A 19,833-nucleotide genomic window follows, 5' to 3' on the forward strand; every position below is an offset into this window, starting at 1 on the left:
GTGGTTTATTATTATTTTTGGCTTCCATCCTTTTATATTTAATTTTCCACTTTCATTGTCCCTGGTCAGGAGGGAAAGTTGGCTAGAAATTTCACTGTAAATGAAAATAAATATAATTTGAGTATTACGGCCTGGTATCTCATCAGTATAGATTGAGAAAAGTTGGCTACTGTCCATGAAAGCTCATGCTCTAATAAATTTGTTAGGGTCTATGGTGCCCTAGAACTCTTGGTTGTTTTGTTGCAGCAGTGTAACTTGGCTATCACTTTGGAAATATTATTCTCATACCCAAAATCAACTTGACTCTCTCTCCCCTCCCCCCATAGTCTTCCTTGAAAGGAAAAACAAGAGTGCTGAGCTCCAGTTTGTGATAGTGGCAGAGCAGCAGAGACATCAACAAGCATTGCTTTCTCCTGGAAGCCTGAAGTGTCAGCTGGAAGTGCAGCCATAGAAGGGAAACCAAGGGTCCTGCTACATTGCCATATAATGCAGTTTGAAACAGTGTAGAATCATATAATGCAGTTTATACTGCCCATTTAATTACATTTCAAAGAGAAAGCTAACCTGGAGTGAAGCACCAAACAGATCTTTTTCACTCAACAGGCAACTTGGTACCAGAAGAGGAAGAATGGGCAGAAGAAGTTGGATGTAGAGCAATGGGAAGCATAACTGGGATACACAAACCTCTAGGTTTCCCAGGTCCGATTATCTCAGGCTCTGAGATTTTGGGACAAAATCCTGCTGAGGCCTAGGTACAGAGAGGCAGGTCCTATTGATATTACAAGGATGCATAAATCATCAGTCACAGTTATATAGCGTATACCATCCAAATATAAAACTCCAAGGTATGTGCACAATTTCCAAGTCAGTCCTGAGATTTTTCATTGTTCTAACAACAGAAGAGGGTCCATGTCCAGAGATCGGGCAAGCCTAAAGGTCATAAAGGCATGTTTGACGGGAATGTGAAGGAGGTTCTTCTTAATGGCTGCTTTACACTTGTCTATGCTAACAAAAAACAAAAAAACAAAACAAAAAAACTTCCTGAACCACTACTGTCTGTCTTCATGACACATGAGGACGACTTATGAAAATCAGCCACATTCATCATATTAATAGAAATCATTCTAATCAACTGGGTGATGTCCAGTCATAATAGTGGATAAAATGTCATACCAGTCACAATGCTGTTATTTTCCATTTTTGCTAATGTTTCCATTCCATTTCCCATCCATCATTTCTGACTATGATTTATCCTATTAGGCATGATGTAGCTCTGCATGAAGGCCATAAACATTGATAGTGTACAATTACTGTGCACTGCACTTTAATGGTTATAAAACAAGAAAAGCAGGGATTAATGTGCTTTTCTCTTGATAAACAGGATTCAAATTTCTGCAAGCTTCAATGCATTTGGGGGATTTATATGATTCCCTGGAAAGTTTCTTTGGTTTGTTTTGCTTTATGTGCCTTAACTCTTTTTCTTTTTATTAGCAAAGCAAAATGCAGGTTTCCCGCATTTTGCAATGGAGCAGAACAGTGCACTTAATTCTAGGACCCTTTCCAGATGATGATAAAATCCAGATTTTCTAACGTTCTAAACCAAAGCAGCCAGAATCTGTGATATTACATCTCCACATAGTGCTAGTATTAATTTTGTCAGTTGTTGGAGCTGTTGTTAGGAACTTGCTGTCGAAAGTAATACTCTCACCTCATTCCTCTGCCCCAAACCCCCCCTTTCAAATCACAATAAATATATACTCGTGTAACTATTTTGTTAAGAGAAAAAGGGAGCTTCAAAGAGCAGTAGAGTGGAAGCTTGACTTAAGAGTATCCCAACTTAAGAGCATTTTGAGTTAAGAGCCATTGCTTGGCCTGTGTTTCACTTTGACATGAAAGCAGCATTTTGAGTTAAGCACTAGTGCCAGGGGGAGTACAGGACTTTAGGGCTTCAAGAGAACAGCCAACAACCTCTGTGCCTCATGCTCTTGTGTGCTTTGGGAGATTGCTGTCCGCTTTGCTCTTATCCGCTTTGAGGAACTTTGGGTTGGTTGATTTTGTGTGGATTTCATTCCTGGAATGTTTGGCTTCATGAAGAGAGAGGGGAGAGAGAGCCAAAGAAGAGGGGAGGCTGGATTGAGAACAATATGAAGAAAAGGATGCTTCTGTCTCTTCACTTTGTGCTTCCTTGCTTCAGATTTGTGCTTCCACCATGTTAAAGGTGATATTTTATATTGTTCCATGTGAATGAGTTAAGAGCTCGGTCACAGAACAAGTTAAACTCTTAAGTCAAGGTATCACTGTATATATGCCCCTTGTTAAAGTTCTCATTTTCACTTTACAAAATAGATGTAGGAACTTCTCATGCCCAGGTCTGGATGTTTTACCATTTGAGGCAAAGAAGTAAACAGTAGCTATCTGTATTCCATATACCAAACTAAATTAGTCATTGGTTTAAACCCTGTTTGGAAACACCCTATATGGATAGTTCAGAGCAGTATAACAACATGCCTAAATACAATAAAGGTATTAAACCCTGTCTGAAGCAGAGTCATCCTGTGAAGCAGAGTCATCCCTAGTTATTCCTTGGCTGGAAAGCCACTAAATACGAAATGCTGTAGGCTATATTACAGAAAAAGGAAACCACCCTGGAGTATTCCTTAATCAACAAAACCCTATGAAATTCATGGGGTCACCATAAATCAACAAATGACTTCAATGGCAAACACACAATATAGGAGTAAAGGACTTCTCTCTCAGCATTCTCCAGTGTCTTTTCTGAAGCGATCCCCTTGCACAGTACCTTACATTGCCAGTTTTCCCCAGGTACCAGTCTGAATTGTACGAGTATTTGGTGGTTGCTTGGGAAGGGGGGCACATCAACACTGAGTGAATTAAGTGGCAATGAATAAATCACTATAGGGTGACTGGTTGCCCTCTGAGCTCATCAGCTAAAGATCCTGGGAGTTTCAGTATGAGCTCAGTGAATATTTTGTCCTGTCAGTTTGGTATTAGATTACAAAATAACAGGCTGAATCCACCCCACCTTCCCTCCAACTTTTTAATTTTTTTTAAAGAACTTCTTTTGATGAATGATTTAGCATTGCAGATTGTGTAATCTGTTTTAAGAGATCCATTCACCTTGAAATGCCATGTGTGAAGTAAGGTTCTGTATTAACCAGCAAATATATGAAGCAGAAATAATACCTTCAGCAAGGCTGCATTCAAATATCAATCTCTGGCCAATAAGTATGGTAGATAAAGATGATGTAATACTGCTTCAAAACTGCAGTTGCCAGATAGTTTTTTTGCCTCTTAAGCAGAAGCCTATTGCTTTGTATGTTTACATAAGGAATATTTTACAAGAGAAATATGAATCCAGGACAATACACAAGATGTAACAGACCAAAACCTGGGTCTAGTTAGGTCTCAGTGTCTAAACTAGTAATGAAAGAATATATTAGCCATTATCAATGTATAGATTGCAATTTAGCTGGAGCTGAAATTTAATGGAGTGTAACTGGGAGTCTGGAAAATGATACAGCAACTTTTTTATTTGCTGGCATCTAAGCCAAGGCCACATTCCCTGGAGGTAGTGAACCAAAGGTCATGTGCTAGAAGTGGGAAAGTCAGAGTTGATGTGGGGTTGAACCAGAGGCAGGATAGTGCCAGAGCTGAGTAGTTCTTTTTGATATAACACTTCCCTTTAAAAATAAACAATATTGGAAAACCAAATAGGTGTGACTGCACTTATAGCTCTACCTTTTAGGGATGTACGATCCATTTAAAATGGTTCAAGGGGGGTGGGGGGGCGCTGGCATTTCATTTCTAAAGTGTTTCTAAAGTATTGTTGCATCTCAGATCAGGAAATGAGACCATAAGATTAAATCCATCACACTGGACTGTGGGAAAAAACAATCCTTTTCATTGATGAAAAAAAAGTATGTATAGTGAAAAAAGTTACTATAATGAAAGTAACAAAATTACATTACTATTTCGTTACAGTAATTGCATATAACCCCCCCCCCCCCCCTTCAGCACCGACTGCTGCTCTGAGATCAAAATAAAAGAAAGGCCATGAAGGCAGTTCCATCTTGCCTCCAGTGTCATCGGTTGGGAGCCCTCCAGCACCAACTGCTGCTCTGAGATCAGAATGAAGTGAGGGGCCATCAAGGCAGTTCCATCTTGTCTCCTGCACTGTGCTTATAATATATTATAATATAATATATTATATTATATTATAATATAATATATTGTATATACATATAATATTGATAATATTATAATGTAATACAATATACTACTACTACTAACAAAATGATATTATAATTATATATATTTATATTAAATGTAATATTACTAATATTACAGTATAATGTTATAGTACAATGTAATATATAATATTAATATTGTGCTATGATAATAATAGATTGTATTTACTTTTTACTTGTAAGCCGCTCTGAGTCCCCTTTGGAGTGAGAAGGGCAGCATATAAACTTCATAAATAAATAAATAAATAAATAATGATAATTGGGCAAACTTCAAGGGCTCCTTTCTCCCTATTTTTTAAAAGCTATTGGGGTGAAAGTTGCTACAATTGTAGAACTATTACTGTTAGCCCACCAAATTTCAGAATGTTTCACTTATCCACAGATTTTTGGGGAATTTAATATGCTTCCCCTATAGTATGGAGCCATTCATTTAGGGATTTCTTTCCAGCAAAGCACAGAAATTTACTTACGAGAAGTATCTGTCAGTCCTCCTCTTTACAGATTAGACCATTAATTGGAACTCTCACTGGTTGCTGTTAGGGAGGGACAAATCTCTCTCTCTGCTACCATAATTGGTGCTTTCTGATGCTGGTGCATTCTGAGGAATGTAGTTTTGGGCAGGGCCTTTTAAATTATCTGACATACAGCCCCTCCCTTCCAAAACTACATTTCCCAGAATTCTGTGCTGTTCCCAGCAAACACTGCCCCCCCTTTCCCCCCTTCTCCTAATGCTGAGACTCCATTGATTTAGAGAAAAGGCAAGGCACTAAGGCAGGCTTTTTGGCTTTACTTTGCTTCCTTATGCTGAAAAGGAAACTGACTTTGGGAGCCTTCCGAAGTTTACAAAAATAAAATGAAAAAGTATGGGGTAAGTTTTGATTTTTAATTTTTTTGGTGCAGGCCACACCCATGTATTGAATATCACCTCGTAAGCACAAAATTTAACAAATTTGATTCAAATTACAAGGCAAACAAAAAACATGCTGAAACCATAAACTTGCATCTTCGGGGCAGTGTAACCTTATTTAACACAAGCTGAAGCCTTATTCCCAGATCTGAATTTCAATCAACCAGGAACACCTGTGCCATAAGCTTCAATTTGATGATGACCATTCAGTCAATTGCACATGTTAGGTAATGGGTTTATTGGAATTAGGCAGCAAGGAATAATAGAGCTGGGCATCATCAGAATACTACACAGGCAAAGCTCTGAACAATTTCTCTCTGTGGTTTCATTTGTATGTTGAGCCCCTTTGGGGAAAGAGGACAGGTTATAAAGAAATAATAATAATAATAATAATAATAATAATAGTTATTATTATTATTATGCTAAAGATATATGTGAGAGACTCCAGAAGGTCCTGAGGGACCCCCCCCCCCCCCACACCACACCACACACCAATAGACAACAGCTGAATTTTCTGTCAAGTCGTGGTCCTCTAGAATGTGTACAATTCTCTAAAACAAAAGTTGTGACCTTTATAACTAATATTGAGCAGCAGTTGAAGCAGAAATGAGAATTGCTACAGACTCTTATTCCTAATTAAAACTTTATACCCCTAACTCTTTATTACTTTATCCAAACTATCATAATAACAATTTCATTAGGTTTGTGATATGTGCCATGTAATTTTTGAAGAGCCTGAAGTGGTTCCATTCTGTTCCTTTATTTTTTTTTCTTATCCTATTTCCCTGGACAATTAATTAACTTGGAAATTTTGTCTATGATATAGTGTTTTGCTTAGGCCAGGGGTTCCTATGATGGACCTAGCCATTACTGTTGCTGATATTGTTTGCTTTCAAATTGTTAGTGACTTATAGCAATTTGGTCAACTTTTCAAATAGGGCCCCTATATCCCAGGATCTGATTATTCCAGATTAACTGGCAGTGGAGACTCATTTAATCCAGTTTAAAGCGGGCAATCAAGGATCAGATCCTGGGATTCAGGGTAGAGTAGAAGGGGCCTGAGTGACATTTGAGAAAGGCTTGGCCTGTGAACATTGCCAAAAGTTTTAGTAAAGGAAAGAGTAAGAAGTCCAGGCAGTTGCTGAGCAGAGAACCTGTTTCTTAAAGTTGAATGGAAGAAGGTTTTAAACTTCCCCACCCTTTCAAGTTGTCTGTGGAAGGTGCCTGTGGGCCGGCACTTCTCTATACAGCTCTCTTGATGTGGAAGAGGCCAGGCATGCCCTTCGCTTACTTCACTGACTCACAGGCTGCATAATTTTCAGTCATGCTTCTGCAAACCGGAAGGAAGGAAGGAAGGAGTTAATATCCTGAGGCAGCCACCTAGTCGGGAGTGTTCAAGTGTGATTGTTCTTTCATTTCTCGACTGTGCAGATATAATGCAAACACCTTGGGAAGCAGCAGTTAGAGGAGTGCCTTTGTACAGGAGAGATTAGAAAATGGATGATCCGGAATCAAGTCTTTGTGAAGAAGTCTGTGAAGAGTTGGTGCTGAAGGACGCAATCCCTGTGGTGAACGGACCACCATTCCATGAAGAAGATTATGAAAGTGTGGGACTGAAGAATGTCACAGAAAATCTGTCAGAATCTGAAAGAAAAGACAGCCACAGCAATAATAACAAGCCGGGAGATGATCTGACTAAAAATGAAACTAAGGGGGAGCCACCGGATCCCATGAGCTCAAGCAGAGAAGGGGACGCAGTGGAGGAAGAAGAGATTCTTTGTGACTTCTGCTTGGTTGAAAAAGTACAGGCAGTGAAATCCTGTTTGACTTGCATGGTAAATTATTGCCAGGATCACTTGCGGCCTCACTTGGAGAATGTCAAACTCCAGACACACAAGCTTATGGACCCACGGAAAGATATTGACATAGAGAGCTGTGAAGCCCACAGGGCACATCTCAGTTGGTTCTGCCATGCTGACCTTACATGCGTCTGTGAGGAGTGCCTTGCTGATGGACACCTGGAGCACAAAGTAGATACTTGTGAAGTGGCCAGGAAAGAAAAGGAGGTAAAGTGTGGATTTCTGTGTATCGTTATGTGTTGGGATGTGTATGTTTTAAGGGGGAGTGTCATTGTGCATTTAATTGCTTGAAAATACAAGGCTGAACAGTTTTCTCTTTGACTCACAGTCTTCGAGGTGGGTGGGGCATGCCAAAGGGAGATTAAGCAACCCCTGTTAGATGGCTCTTGGAGTACAGTCTTCACATGTTCACTAGGGAGTAGCCCCACTGAAGGGAGCTGGGCCTCCTTCTGAGTAAACTTGCATAAGGTTGTGATATCAGTGTGGGATACCTGGAGTTTTTATGACTGTGTAACTGGAGTACTCTGAATCTTAGGCCATCCTTGTAAAAAGGATTGATTGCTTTATACAAGAGATGTCTGGATGAACAGAACTGTAGTTTGCTTGCTTTCTGCTAAAGAACATGGCTGTGTTGCCAAATGTTATCTACAGGCACACCAACCTTGGCTGTGTTGCAAAACACTGAAGCAGCTATGTGGCTGCTGACAGACTATTCAGAAACTGATATAAATCAACTTTTGGCATAGAAATCTTGGCTGCATGTCAAATGGAGATTTATGCGTGTATTTCTGGCGGTCACATAACCAGTTCAATCCTTAGTAGTATAGACAATACAATGCAAAAATGTTGCTCCTGGAAGGTTACGGAATTAGAAGAGCTAATGATTTTCACTGAAGGCTTAGTTCCCAAAGTTCTATGGATGGCCACAAAGTTGAATAGTTTAAAAAGTGGATCAATAAAATTCACTGATGAAGAGCGCTCTCAAATCTTCTAGTTATGAGTCCACTGTTTCTCTCCCCTCCCCTTCTCCCTTTCTTCTGCATGACATCAATTTCAAGATAATGTATTATAGTTGTACTTGCGTCATGTTGGTTGGCTTCCCATAGAAACCAGGATGGTCATTGTGTGAATAAAATGATGGCCCAGAAGGTCTATGTTTAGATCTAAGGCAAGTGTTTCCCTATGGTTTCTAAGATGCCACACAAGCTTGCTGGGTTGAGCTCTGCTCTACCTGACAAAAGATTTATATTTGCTCTGTTTGGCATACTGTCTCCAGTGTATTAGAACCACCTATCTGAGACTTAATCTTTTCACATCATACTCACCTAAATTACATTGGACCCACCTAAATCCTTTGAAAAGTCTGACATTTTTGAATGGTTGTCACTGAGAAAAATCTTTTATGGTTGCCACAGAGGGGGAGAGAAAGAACAATAATAGTTACATTAACAAATGCATATTCATCTTTCACTTTTTCATATTTATTTGCACTAATCTACCATTTATATCATTCTGAGATTGGGGCTGAGGTTATGGGAGTTGCTCAGGAATCACCCCTAGAACCCCATGTTGAAACAAGATTCCCCAGTCATACTCCCAACTATCGATACCTATGTCACCTTTGCTCACACCTACCAAAGTGTTTGAAAAGTTTTGAGGTTGGACAGTGCTGAAGAGGTTAAGGAAGGAAAGACAAATTCTTTAGGGAATCAATTCAGTTCCAAGACATGGGATGAAACCAGACAAACACAGGTCTTAAGTAATCTTGGCAAGGCAGAGGGTGCTTGGTTGGATAGATCAGATGGCTAATTCATCAGACCCTGAAGTGAAAGAAAGAAAATTAGGAATGTTTTAAATGGGTCTTACCCTATATAACTACATTGAAAAAATAGCAAACAGTCAATGGCATTTATGTATTTATTTATTGCATTCGTATGCCTCTGTTCTTCCAGAGCATCAAAAATAATGTTGAAAATTCACAATTAAAAAAAAAAAAATTAAAACCACAAAACATATTGCCTTTCTCCCAACTGTAAAATTAAGCCTGATGGGGCAATTAAGAACAATATAGGCTTTAACTTCCTCTTTTCTGCCTTTCCATTCCACCTCAGTAAGTCCTGTCATATCCTATCTCTAGCAAAGAAGTGAATGTTATTTAAAAGAGTGCATATCCACAGTTGCCAGTGCTAAAAATGCACCACTGGATTTTACATTGAGATGTTTCGACAAACTCAAACAATTGCATTCTCGAGAGTTTCTAATACCTTGCAAATGCAGAGTTAAAAAGCAAGCTGTCCTAAATGATCACCTCAGAGATCTATCTGTTTCATTGGAAACTGTTTAAATTTCAATCCAGTTTTGAACAATGATCTTCTTATGGATAATCTTTTCCATATCTCATATTTCCATGCTGAGACTTTCCAACCCTGAGGCTGTTATAATATGAAAATAATTCCAGAAATGGCAATGAATCATAGTTTAGGTGGAGTTGACAGGCATTCCTATCTGTTATGACAACTGATGTGGTGTGAACTCCTTGCCTTTTCTGTCCATCCTCGCCTTCTCCAGGGTATGAGAACTATTAGAATTCCATTCGAATGAAAAGCACAGGAATTTATGTTAGGTTCATCACTCCTGTTTCCCAACTCCAATTATTCCATGCTGCCTTTTAGTCCTAGGTGAGGAATTGTTCAGAGGGATGAAACTGAAATCCTTTGTGGTGTGTGTGTGTGTGTGTTTAATTTGAATCCTGTTTGCATTTTTCATGTGCCTGCATAGAATGAACTTGAAACCTCTGAGGCAAGGTACTCAGAAGGTCCAACGCCAAAAATGAATGCATTATTTTTGCTGCCTGAATGTGACATTTATACAGCTCACACGAATCTAAACTATTCAGTCAAATGAAAACTTTCAAATCAAAGTACACGTATACATGGATTTCATTGTGTTCTCATCCCTCTGTAGAAACAAATCTCTTATTTATTTTTCAATGTGTTTATTAAAACATTAACAACTCAGCTTTCTATGTAAAAGATGCCCCCTCCCCATGCCTATCGTTTATTCATTTGTCCATGATGGCCCTTGATGCTGTCATATGGTTAGCAAAAATCATAAAATAAAAAAATCCAAACAATAATAAATCTATTGAAAACTAAAAAGAGTAAGTGAAAAATATTCTAATGGCGAGGTGTGGGAATAATAAAATGTTAACAATATACCAAAGTTGGCAGAATAAAAACATTTTATCATGGGGGGAAGCCAGTAAGGAAATTGCTAACTGGGATTCTTGGGGGAGGGAGTGCTGATTGCAAACCCAAATAATTTCAAACTAGTGGCATGTAGAGCAAAGCTCCAGTGGTACCTGCAGTGAATTAGATAGGTTAATGCAGGGAAAGGCCAGATTTATAGGCCATTCCTAGAAACTAAGCTGCGGCCACTTTAGATAGAACAATTCTGGAGTAACAGGCTCCAGATAACATTATGCCTGTTGTATGCAGAATATTTTTTGAATATTTTACAGAGGTCACGCCATGCAAAATGCACTGTGTTAATCTAATCTATAGAGGCCAAAACTTGCATTTGAATTTGCTTTCTTTAGGAAAAGACACAGAAGGCATATCAGTTGATGGAGTTCAAAAACAATCCTAACAGATGCTGCCTGATAATCTATGAATAAGACTAGGTCCAGGCATATCTCTGAATTGGGAACTGTCTTCACCAAGGGAACTGCAATTCTCTCCAAAACACCTTAACATGGATCAGTTTTTCAAATGAACACCATGCCTGTTTTATCTGAATTAACACCTATTGCTGGATTATATGGCTAATGTAGATCCATAAACTGCAATTTAAACAGTTGGTAAACTGCATAGTGTCTCGATCTAAGGAAGTAATGCTACCCCTCTATTCTGCTTTGGTTAGACCACATCTGGAATATTGTGTCCAATTCTGGGCACCACAATTCAAGAGAGATGTTGACAAGCTGGAAAGTGTCCAGAGGAGGGCGACTAAAATGATCAAGGGTCTGGAGAACAAGCCCTATGAGGAGCGGCTTAGGGAACTGGGCATGTTTAGCCTGAAGAAGAGAAGGCTGAGAGGAGATATGATAGCCATGTATAAATATGTGAGAGGAAGCCACAGGGAGGAGGGAGCAAGCTTGTTTTCTGCTTCCTTGGAGACTAGGACACGGAACAATGGCTTCAAACTACAAGAGAGGAGATTCCATCTGAACATTAGGAAGAACTTCCTGACTGTGAGAGCCGTTCAGCAGTGGAACTCTCTGCCCCGGAGTGTGGTGGAGGCTCCTTCTTTGGAAGCTTTTAAGCAGAGGCTGGATGGCCATTTGTCAGGGGTGATTTGAATGCAATATTCCTGCTTCTTGGCAGGGGGTTGGACTGGATGGCCCATGAGGTCTCTTCCAACTCTATGATTCTATGATTCTATGATTCTATGTGTTGTTGTAGGTTTTTCAAGCTGAATGGCCATGTTCTAGAAGCATTTTCTCCTGACATTTCTCCTGCATCTATAACCTCACAACCTCTGAGGATGCCTGCCATAGATGCAGGCAAAATATCAGGAGAAAATGCTTCTAGAACATGGCCATACAGCCAAAAAAACCTACAACGACTCAGTGATTCTGGCCATGAAAGCCTTCAACAATAAGTTGGTATATTGGCTGGGATTTCTGGGAGTTGTAGGCCAAAACACCTGGGGACCCACAGGTTGAGAACCACTGGTGTAGATCCAGCCAGCAGAAGAAATTAGGCCCTTATAGGCTAGAATTCCTACCCCAATTGTCATAAAAGAAATAAGAAGGCAATTTTATTCATTAATTTGAAAAAATATATGTTGTATTGCTTCTGTTAATAACTCTTGCTTTGTCTATCCACAGTATGAACTTCTTCAACTCCAAGCAGAATATGACTGGAAGCTAAAGTCAGCTGAAAATGCAATAATTAAACTGCAGAAAAATTCAGAATCCATAGTGGTAAGAATTACATTGCCTCATTTTGTGCTTATATTTCAGTGGTTGTAATGCCTAGTTAGGGCATTACAACCTTGTACAGACTAGCCTCTGGTTCTATCCCTTTTAAGTAGATCTTCCCCCACTTTTCTTGGCAGCAGCAGCAGCAGCAGAAAAAAATGTTCAAAGATGCAAAGGAGCTGGATTTTTTTTTTGCAATGATGCAGAATGTTCAACATAGTGCTCTTCCCAAAGTTTTGTAGTTACTCATTAGAGTAATAGGTATTAGCTACATATATCTTTACACACAGGGCTAATTTTCAGCAACATGCAGCAGTTTAGCCTTGGTCACCCACCAAGCTGGCCGGCTTCCATCACATGACTCTGGCACAGCTCCATGGGTGGAGGGTGAGGCTGGCGGTGGCATGCGCCAGCCCCACCTTCCACCCACGGAGCCACGCTGGCATCTTGTGATGGGAGCCAGCTGGCTTGGTGGGTGACCTGGACCACACCACATGTGCTCACGCTTCCCCCATGTGATTGCCTTCTACTGGAGCTGAACTATGAAAGTCATGGGGCTCCAGGTTCCCCATGCCCCTCTACGAAGTGAAGTATCGCTGACTGCCATCTGATGAAGCAATTAAGTAGTCCTGTGGTGGGGGGAGCTATGGCAATGGGATATTTAAAACATTCAAAACCACTGGGTTTTGTGAATACTGAATATATCAGATTCCTTACTTTTTTCTTGAGACTTAGAGAAATGCTGCCTCATTGATACACAATGCAGTTCAAGTTTTTCTGTCATCCTTTTTGTTTTCTTTTGCATGCTGAAACAAAATATGGGGTATAAATAAAGTTAATAGTAGCAATAACAATAATAACATCAACAACAAAGATGATGACATAATGCAGAGTGACATTCATTGTCTGCTCTGACTACTTTAGACTGAAACCAAACAGTAAGGCCCTGTGTTTTTCTGTGCCACACTGTCCAGGTGAAAATTTATAAAGAGACTAAAAAAACCCCTGTTTATATAATTATATAGCTTTAATTATATAATGAAGGTCAGGAGAATTACCATCCCCAAAAGTATGGCTAATGTAATGGAGCAATATGTAATAATGGTCTCTTACAGACCTGGCAATATGGCATAGATGTGTGTTCCTGTCTAGGAACTGGACTATCCAGAAGGTCTCCTCAACTAAAGACAAAACAATTCTGTCCAAAGCAGACTACAACTCTATTCCTAAATCAGTGTTCCTCATAACCACAGCACTTCCTATCTCATCTAGATTAGGTCACATTACTTGCAAGGTCCAACATGTTAGAAAGTAATGAGTAGAATGACAACTTCATCCATACAGAGGTTTTGTTGAAGAAACAGCTTAACGGTAGCACCCAGCAAATAAGCCTCTGAGTCAGATTTCTGCATAGCAGATGCATTGTCATAGGGTTGGTCATTAAAATAACAGTAGAGTGACAAATACAATTTTTTGCTATCTTCTGAAAAGTTAATTAAATAACAGTCCTTCTGCTACCCTTATAATATCACAAGGATTTCAAAATGTTACACTTCCATGGGAACCACTAGAATCACTAACCTAAAAAAATCTCTGCATTTGATTTGTAGTGTTCTGTGATGGGTTTTCCCACCTTTCAACATTTCATAGATGAAAACTGGGACATGTGTAACCAAGTGATCAAGACAGCAAACGCTATTGATGAGGAAGAACACAAAACTAAAGAGTGTCTGCAGTTTATTTTTGCCTGAACCCAAGACAAGATTCTTGTCCTTTTCCCATGCTACTTTTGTACTTTGAATTCAGTATGGAGCAGTTGAACCAAGCTATGGACAAACTGCAGGTGTGCATGCAGAGTTGAAAGTGAAGAGAAAAACTGGGTTATTTTTCAAAGCAACTAGGGGCGCATCTAGACAGCTTAACGACAGCATCCAGCAAATAAGCCACTGGGTCAGCCTTTAACTTGGGAGTTTTTAGATCCATGGAGTAAAGATACTATGGGCAGATTTTTATAGATAAACTATGCCTGAGTGCTATAGAAATGCAAAAGGTGCTGTTATGGTGATAATAATCACTGAGGGAGAAAGACAGGAGAAGATGTTGCCTGAAGCCAATGAGAGAATAACCATATGATTGGAAGAGGAAAGTACTGAATTGTAGCTTGATGCTAGCTGCAGCCAGAAAGGGGATGTAATAATTGGCCAAGGGGCCCCTCATGAGGTTTGGGTGATAACTGGTGTTAAAATATGTGAAATGTGTCAGGAAATCATTGTCGTTGTTCAACCTACTGCTGATGGACTGGAGTTTGTGGATATTTTTCAGTTCCACTGTTTCTCCTTCCATTCATTCTACCAATAATAAATTAGTTACCTTAGCCTGTTGTGGTTTCTTTTGCTGGTAAGGGAAAGAAGGTTTTGTGTGAGTTTATTAAAGTTGGTGTTGGGCACTATTTAGCTTGACAGAGGAAAGAAAGTACTTTTTGGCATTCTGCCTCAGGCAGCAAAATACCTTTACTACCTCTTTCCCCCTAATAATTATGTTTTCTAATGTTGATTATAAGTCCCTATGGGAAAATTATTAGGGACACAATAGGAAAATGGATACATTGGATATTTTTATTCCTGCAGAATTCAGTTTCTGAAGTGAAAACCTTGGTGGAGGAGAAATTTGAGGAGCTACTGCAAGCTGTTAAGAAGACTCACTCTGTCGTTTTAGCATTCCTTGAGGAGAAGGAGCGCACTGCAGTTAATCATGCAAATGGAATAAAGATACACCTTGAGAACAAGAGAGTGACAATGGAGGAATGTAAGAATAGGTTAGAGAAGATGGCCACACACACCAATGACATCATCTTCCTAAAGGTATCTTCCTTGATTAAAAGACGTAAATGGCCGGGTAGTACAATTTAGATAATCTGGGTTATTTGGATAATCTGGGATCAGATCCCTGGATATAGGGCAATGCATTTCCAGCCTTAGACTGCCTTTTCAATTGGGAAAAATTGCAATAAAAAGTGGAGATTCTAAATAGTGAGTTAAATCCAGTCATTGCATCTCATTACATTTCTTTCATGTCCTCCTCCTGTGAGAACTCTTCCAGTTTCTTTGTACTGTACCAGCCATTCTATTTGATAGAAAGAGAAAACAAATTCTTAATTATCTGAATATTTTTGTAATTTTTATTATGATCAAGGAGTGGAACTTAAGTGATATTCTGTTCCAATTAACTCAGCTGAACATGGGGTATATTTCTATTATGCACATTTACCAAAAGTGATACTGAACAGCGTTGGTCCAACTCCAGCTTCTGAGAGTTAGTGCTGAAGTGTTGACATGAAGAACTTCTCCTAGATACATCTCTGAAGCTAGCTGCTGATTGACATGTATGTTGGAGGGAACTGCTGGTGCTGCTCAGCATGAGTCACTTTTTGGCAATCCTAAGTGTGTAACTCCAGTTGAGGAGCAGCACAATAGGCACCAAACCATCTCTTAAGTAAAGGGCCCCAAATCAACAAGAACCATCTTGCCATGGACTACAACAAGGATCTGGGTTTAGATAGCTGTCCCAACACCTGGGAATATATGTTTGCATGTGGTAGTCTGTTTTCTCATTCTGAGAGATGGATATACTCATATGCCAAGTAGATCTAGGCTTGATCACTTTGAATGCATTCTAATGTCACTGTAAATAATATATAAAATGGCAACACAGAAGCAAGAAAAAGGAAAGTTGCTAGGTATTCGAGAACCAATAGGCCTACAGAAGTTGGTGATCTACTATTCCTGAGATCTCTTTCCATTATTACAATTCAGGGAAAGTGGAGATTAACAACATCTAAGGTCAAAGCTCCCACAGCTCCAATGCAGCCATTATCAAAAGGGAGATAGTTACAAGGCAGTGTGAGGCTGCTTGGGACTGATCTTGGTTAACTCTGGGTAAGGCTACCTTAACATGGTCTTGTTTTGGGTTAACCTAAGTTGGGGTAAAGCCCAAATCTCAGCTGTCCCCCCAAATTAGAGACAATGGTTTTGACCACCATTCCATGTTCTTTGGTTCAGGCAGCTTGGGGGGGAGGGGACACAGAGTGTCATTCCCCTCTCCTGTGATGGTCCCCAGCTGTGACACGCCACCTACGTGCTTCTTGGCATTCTGGTTTATGTTAGCCAGAGCACCACCATACCAAGGGTGATGGGAGGATGGGAGAGGGGATGAGAAAAACCCTGTAGCAGCTGATCAAAGGTGCCAAGCAGTGTTCAGTGTGTCCAGGCAATAGGAACTCCCTCCTGCCTTCAAGGAGCTTGAGCGAGTCCCAAAGAGGAAACCATACAGGCGTGATTTGGCATCTTGGATGCCAGATCATGCCTGTGTTTGCTTTATGTGTAGATAAAACTTAAGAGGCTATGAGTTCAGTGGCTTCTGTTATTTTATTGGTACATTCCGCATCCTAAAGGTAACTTAGATAGAAAGAAGTGCTATCTGAGGATTCAGACCAAGACAACAAGATCTGTTATCTTAGGATGATTATTACTGAAGCTGAGTGAAAATTAATTAAAAGGATAATATTTATTCTCTCTCTCTCTTCCACCATCTCTTGCCCTCCCAACTTTCCCTCTGTGTACATACTTATTACCAAGAATACTGTGTATTGAAAAGAGATATTTATGAGAGTATTCATTATTAATAGGAATATTGTGAATTCAAGAAGAGTGAAGGAGATGACACGCTACCCAGTGTTTATATTGGTCTAAAGGACAAATTGTCAGGAATCCGAAGGGTGGTCTCGGAGTCCACAGAACACATTTTACAGTCACTGCAAACTTCCTATAAGGACAAGTTACAGGAATTTGCCAAAGATGGTGGGTATTCATTAATCAACCCATCCCCAAAACTACTTACTCCTTAGTTACTAAAATAAAGAATAAAGTTGGTCATGATAACTTCCTTCCTTCCTTCCTTCTTTCCTTCCTTCCTTCCTTCCTTCCTGTTTATTTGCAGAGGATGCTGGGATAAAAACAATGGTGTCTGCAATTGTTCCATCCAAGCACCGCTTATCAGCTCCAGAACCTGAAACTAGGAGTGACTTCCTCAAATGTAAGTAATTGGCTATTTTTTGTGGTGACTCCCATAAGCACATCCCTTGTTAGGCAACCCAGTGATAATGTGTATAAGGAATATTTCTTTAGTTTGTGATATGAATTTAATGTGTTAGTGCTGTTTGAATGCTACTATGGGGGTTAGTATATTTCTCTTGCTGATACCAAGAGGGGAAATAAGTGCAGAAAGTCTTCTAATCAACTGTTGATATTATATCAAACATACATGTGAAACATCACAGTGCCTTATACAGCAAGCCATCACTTTCTACTGTTTTAGTACAAGGAAAAATGTGAAAGTAGCAAACCACTAGCTACCCCATAGATTTTCAACTATTGAATAATGTTATTTTCTCCTAGTTCTAATGTTGCTCCCAACCTAACTCCTCAGTAAAATGTTAAAATTCTTTATAAAAAATATATCCATATTTTCCACAAACAAAACAAAATGCCTGAAATCACCAAAATTTACTTGTATAAAAAGAGATGCTTGAATTCTTTCAGAGGGCTCTTCTACACAGACCAAAAAGTCAAGTATGATCCGTCATACCGAACACCAGTTCAGACCTACATGGAGTCCCCACAGTAACTCCCTTAGCCTTCTTGGAGGCAGGAGGGAGTCCCTATTGCCCAGCCATGCCAACCACAACCCAATGTCTTCCCACCACATGTTGCAGTAGTCCCTAGACATGACGCGTCACCTAACTTGTTCCTGGCACTTTGCCTCATGTCAGGCAAAATGTTGGGAACAAGGTAGGTGCCGTGTTACAGCTGGGAACCACTTTGACATGGGGGATGGTTGGAACTGGAATCCCATGTCCCTGAGTTGCCCAAGCCTGAGGAACACAGAATGGTTGTTAAGACAGTTATAGCTGGTAATGGTTGGGAACTGGCCTAACTGTCCTGACTTAGGTTAACCTGGGGTAAGACTGTGTTAAAGTGGCCTTGCCCAGGTTATCACAGATCAGTCTGTGTGGTATTGAGTATGGAAATGCCCTTAGTCCCAATCAAAGTCAGTCTATTGAATCAAAGGTATTTACTTATGTGCTGATTCACTATTTAATAGGATTACATCTGTTGAACCTAATAGGGCTCAAGTTGGACCTTCTGGGCGCAAAATTAAATTTAGCACAGAGAGTTCTATTCTTCCATTTCCTTACATATATGCCTATATCTATATCTACATCTACCTTTGCAGATACTTGCCCACTGACATTTGACCCAATTACAGCTCATCGCTATTTGAGGCTCTTGGATGACAACCACAAAGTCACCAACACAACACCATGGGAGCACCCGTACCCTGATCACCCAGAGAGATTTGAGCACTGGCGCCAAGTGCTGTCAGACAAAAGCTTATATATTGGACGCTACTACTTTGAGGTGGAGATCTTTGGGGCTGGCATTTACATTGGTATGACCAACAAAAGCATAGACCGAAAAGCTTCAGAAAGCAATGGCTGCATCTCAGGGAATAACTTCTCCTGGTGCATCAAGTGGAATGGCAAGGAGTTCTCCGCTTGGCATAGTGATATGGAGACACCCTTGAAAAGCCAGGAGTTTAGTAGGATAGGAATCTACCTGGATTACCCCAGGGGTACCCTGTCCTTTTATGGAGTTATTTCTGAAACCATGACACTGTTACATAAATTTGAGTGCAATTTTACCGAACCCCTGTACCCAGCCTTCTGGCTATCAAAAAAAGAAAATAAGATGCGGATTGTCAAGCTGCGGGAAGAGGCAGAGCAGAGTCCAGCCCCTCCTCTTACCTCTGGAGAAGTCCCTTCAGTCAGTACAGCTCTGGCAACAGAGAGTGAAGCAGTGGCAAGTATAAAGATGGATGATTTGGGGGTGAATCCAGTGAATGGATGATTTGATCATGGGCAGTTGCCTACCTTTTCATGTGCCATTTGTATGTCATTAAATAAATGGGTCTTTATATATACTTAAACGTTTTGGTTGCTTGCTAGTTAATAGATATCACCTTTCAATTGAGAAGCAAAGTAAGAAATGGCTGGTGCTTCCTTCTCTTTAAATTGGTGGCATTGAGAAGATTTTATTTATCTTTAGAATTAGCTTCCTTATGGAAAAACTGTGCTGAAGGGTGGTGTGTGTGTGTGTTTTAAAAAAGCTGTACCAACTCTCCAATTCAGGAAAGAGAGAGATGGAAGTTGTGGCGAGGAGACCAAAGTCTATATTATCTTGGTTGGCTCATTGTCCAACTAAATTGGGAGAGATTGAATGTGTTTGACTTAGTGGAAACTTGGACTTAGATCTCACAGGTCCTAGTCCAACATTCCCACACATGGCATCATACTATCTGTTTTTGCTTCCCACCAGAATCTACACTTAATGCATGAACATCAGGCTGAGGAAAACTATGTTGATGTGTGCTGCACTTCTGCTCCCAGATTATGGGAAGGGTCGATCTTTTCAGGCTTATCAAATTTTAAGAAGAAGGTTCTCTTTGAAATGGCCATGCTACTCACCTGTAAATCACATAAAAGCTATATATACACTGAGTATTTCTTACCCAAAATGCTTGGGGGGGAAATGCTTGGATTTGGGATTTTTTTAAAATTTTGGAATACCTTTATTTGTCTATATGTACACATTAAACAATGAGATATCTTGGAGAAGGGGCCCTTACACATAGAGTGAAGGTAATTTTGTACAATATTTTTTCATAATCCATGCATGAAACACAGTTTTTGTACATTGA

General features: G+C 39.9%; 1 protein-coding gene across 1 annotated transcript in view; it reads left to right on the forward strand.

The window, feature by feature from the left end:
• TRIM16 (tripartite motif containing 16) overlaps positions 1-19,056 on the forward strand; it is a 61,513-nt gene extending 42,457 nt beyond the window's left edge. The window contains exons 3-8 of the mRNA XM_060764523.2: positions 6,607-7,241; positions 11,926-12,021; positions 14,646-14,879; positions 16,703-16,874; positions 17,014-17,109; positions 18,310-19,056. Coding sequence (XP_060620506.2) covers positions 6,672-7,241; positions 11,926-12,021; positions 14,646-14,879; positions 16,703-16,874; positions 17,014-17,109; positions 18,310-18,983 — 1,842 coding nt within the window. The 5' untranslated portion in view covers positions 6,607-6,671 and the 3' untranslated portion in view covers positions 18,984-19,056. The remainder of the gene's footprint in view (positions 1-6,606; positions 7,242-11,925; positions 12,022-14,645; positions 14,880-16,702; positions 16,875-17,013; positions 17,110-18,309) is intronic.
• Positions 19,057-19,833: the final 777 nt, after the last annotated feature.

The sequence above is a fragment of the Anolis sagrei genome, chromosome 2, assembly GCF_037176765.1.
Source record: "Anolis sagrei isolate rAnoSag1 chromosome 2, rAnoSag1.mat, whole genome shotgun sequence".
Classification (NCBI taxonomy): domain Eukaryota; kingdom Metazoa; phylum Chordata; class Lepidosauria; order Squamata; family Dactyloidae; genus Anolis; species Anolis sagrei.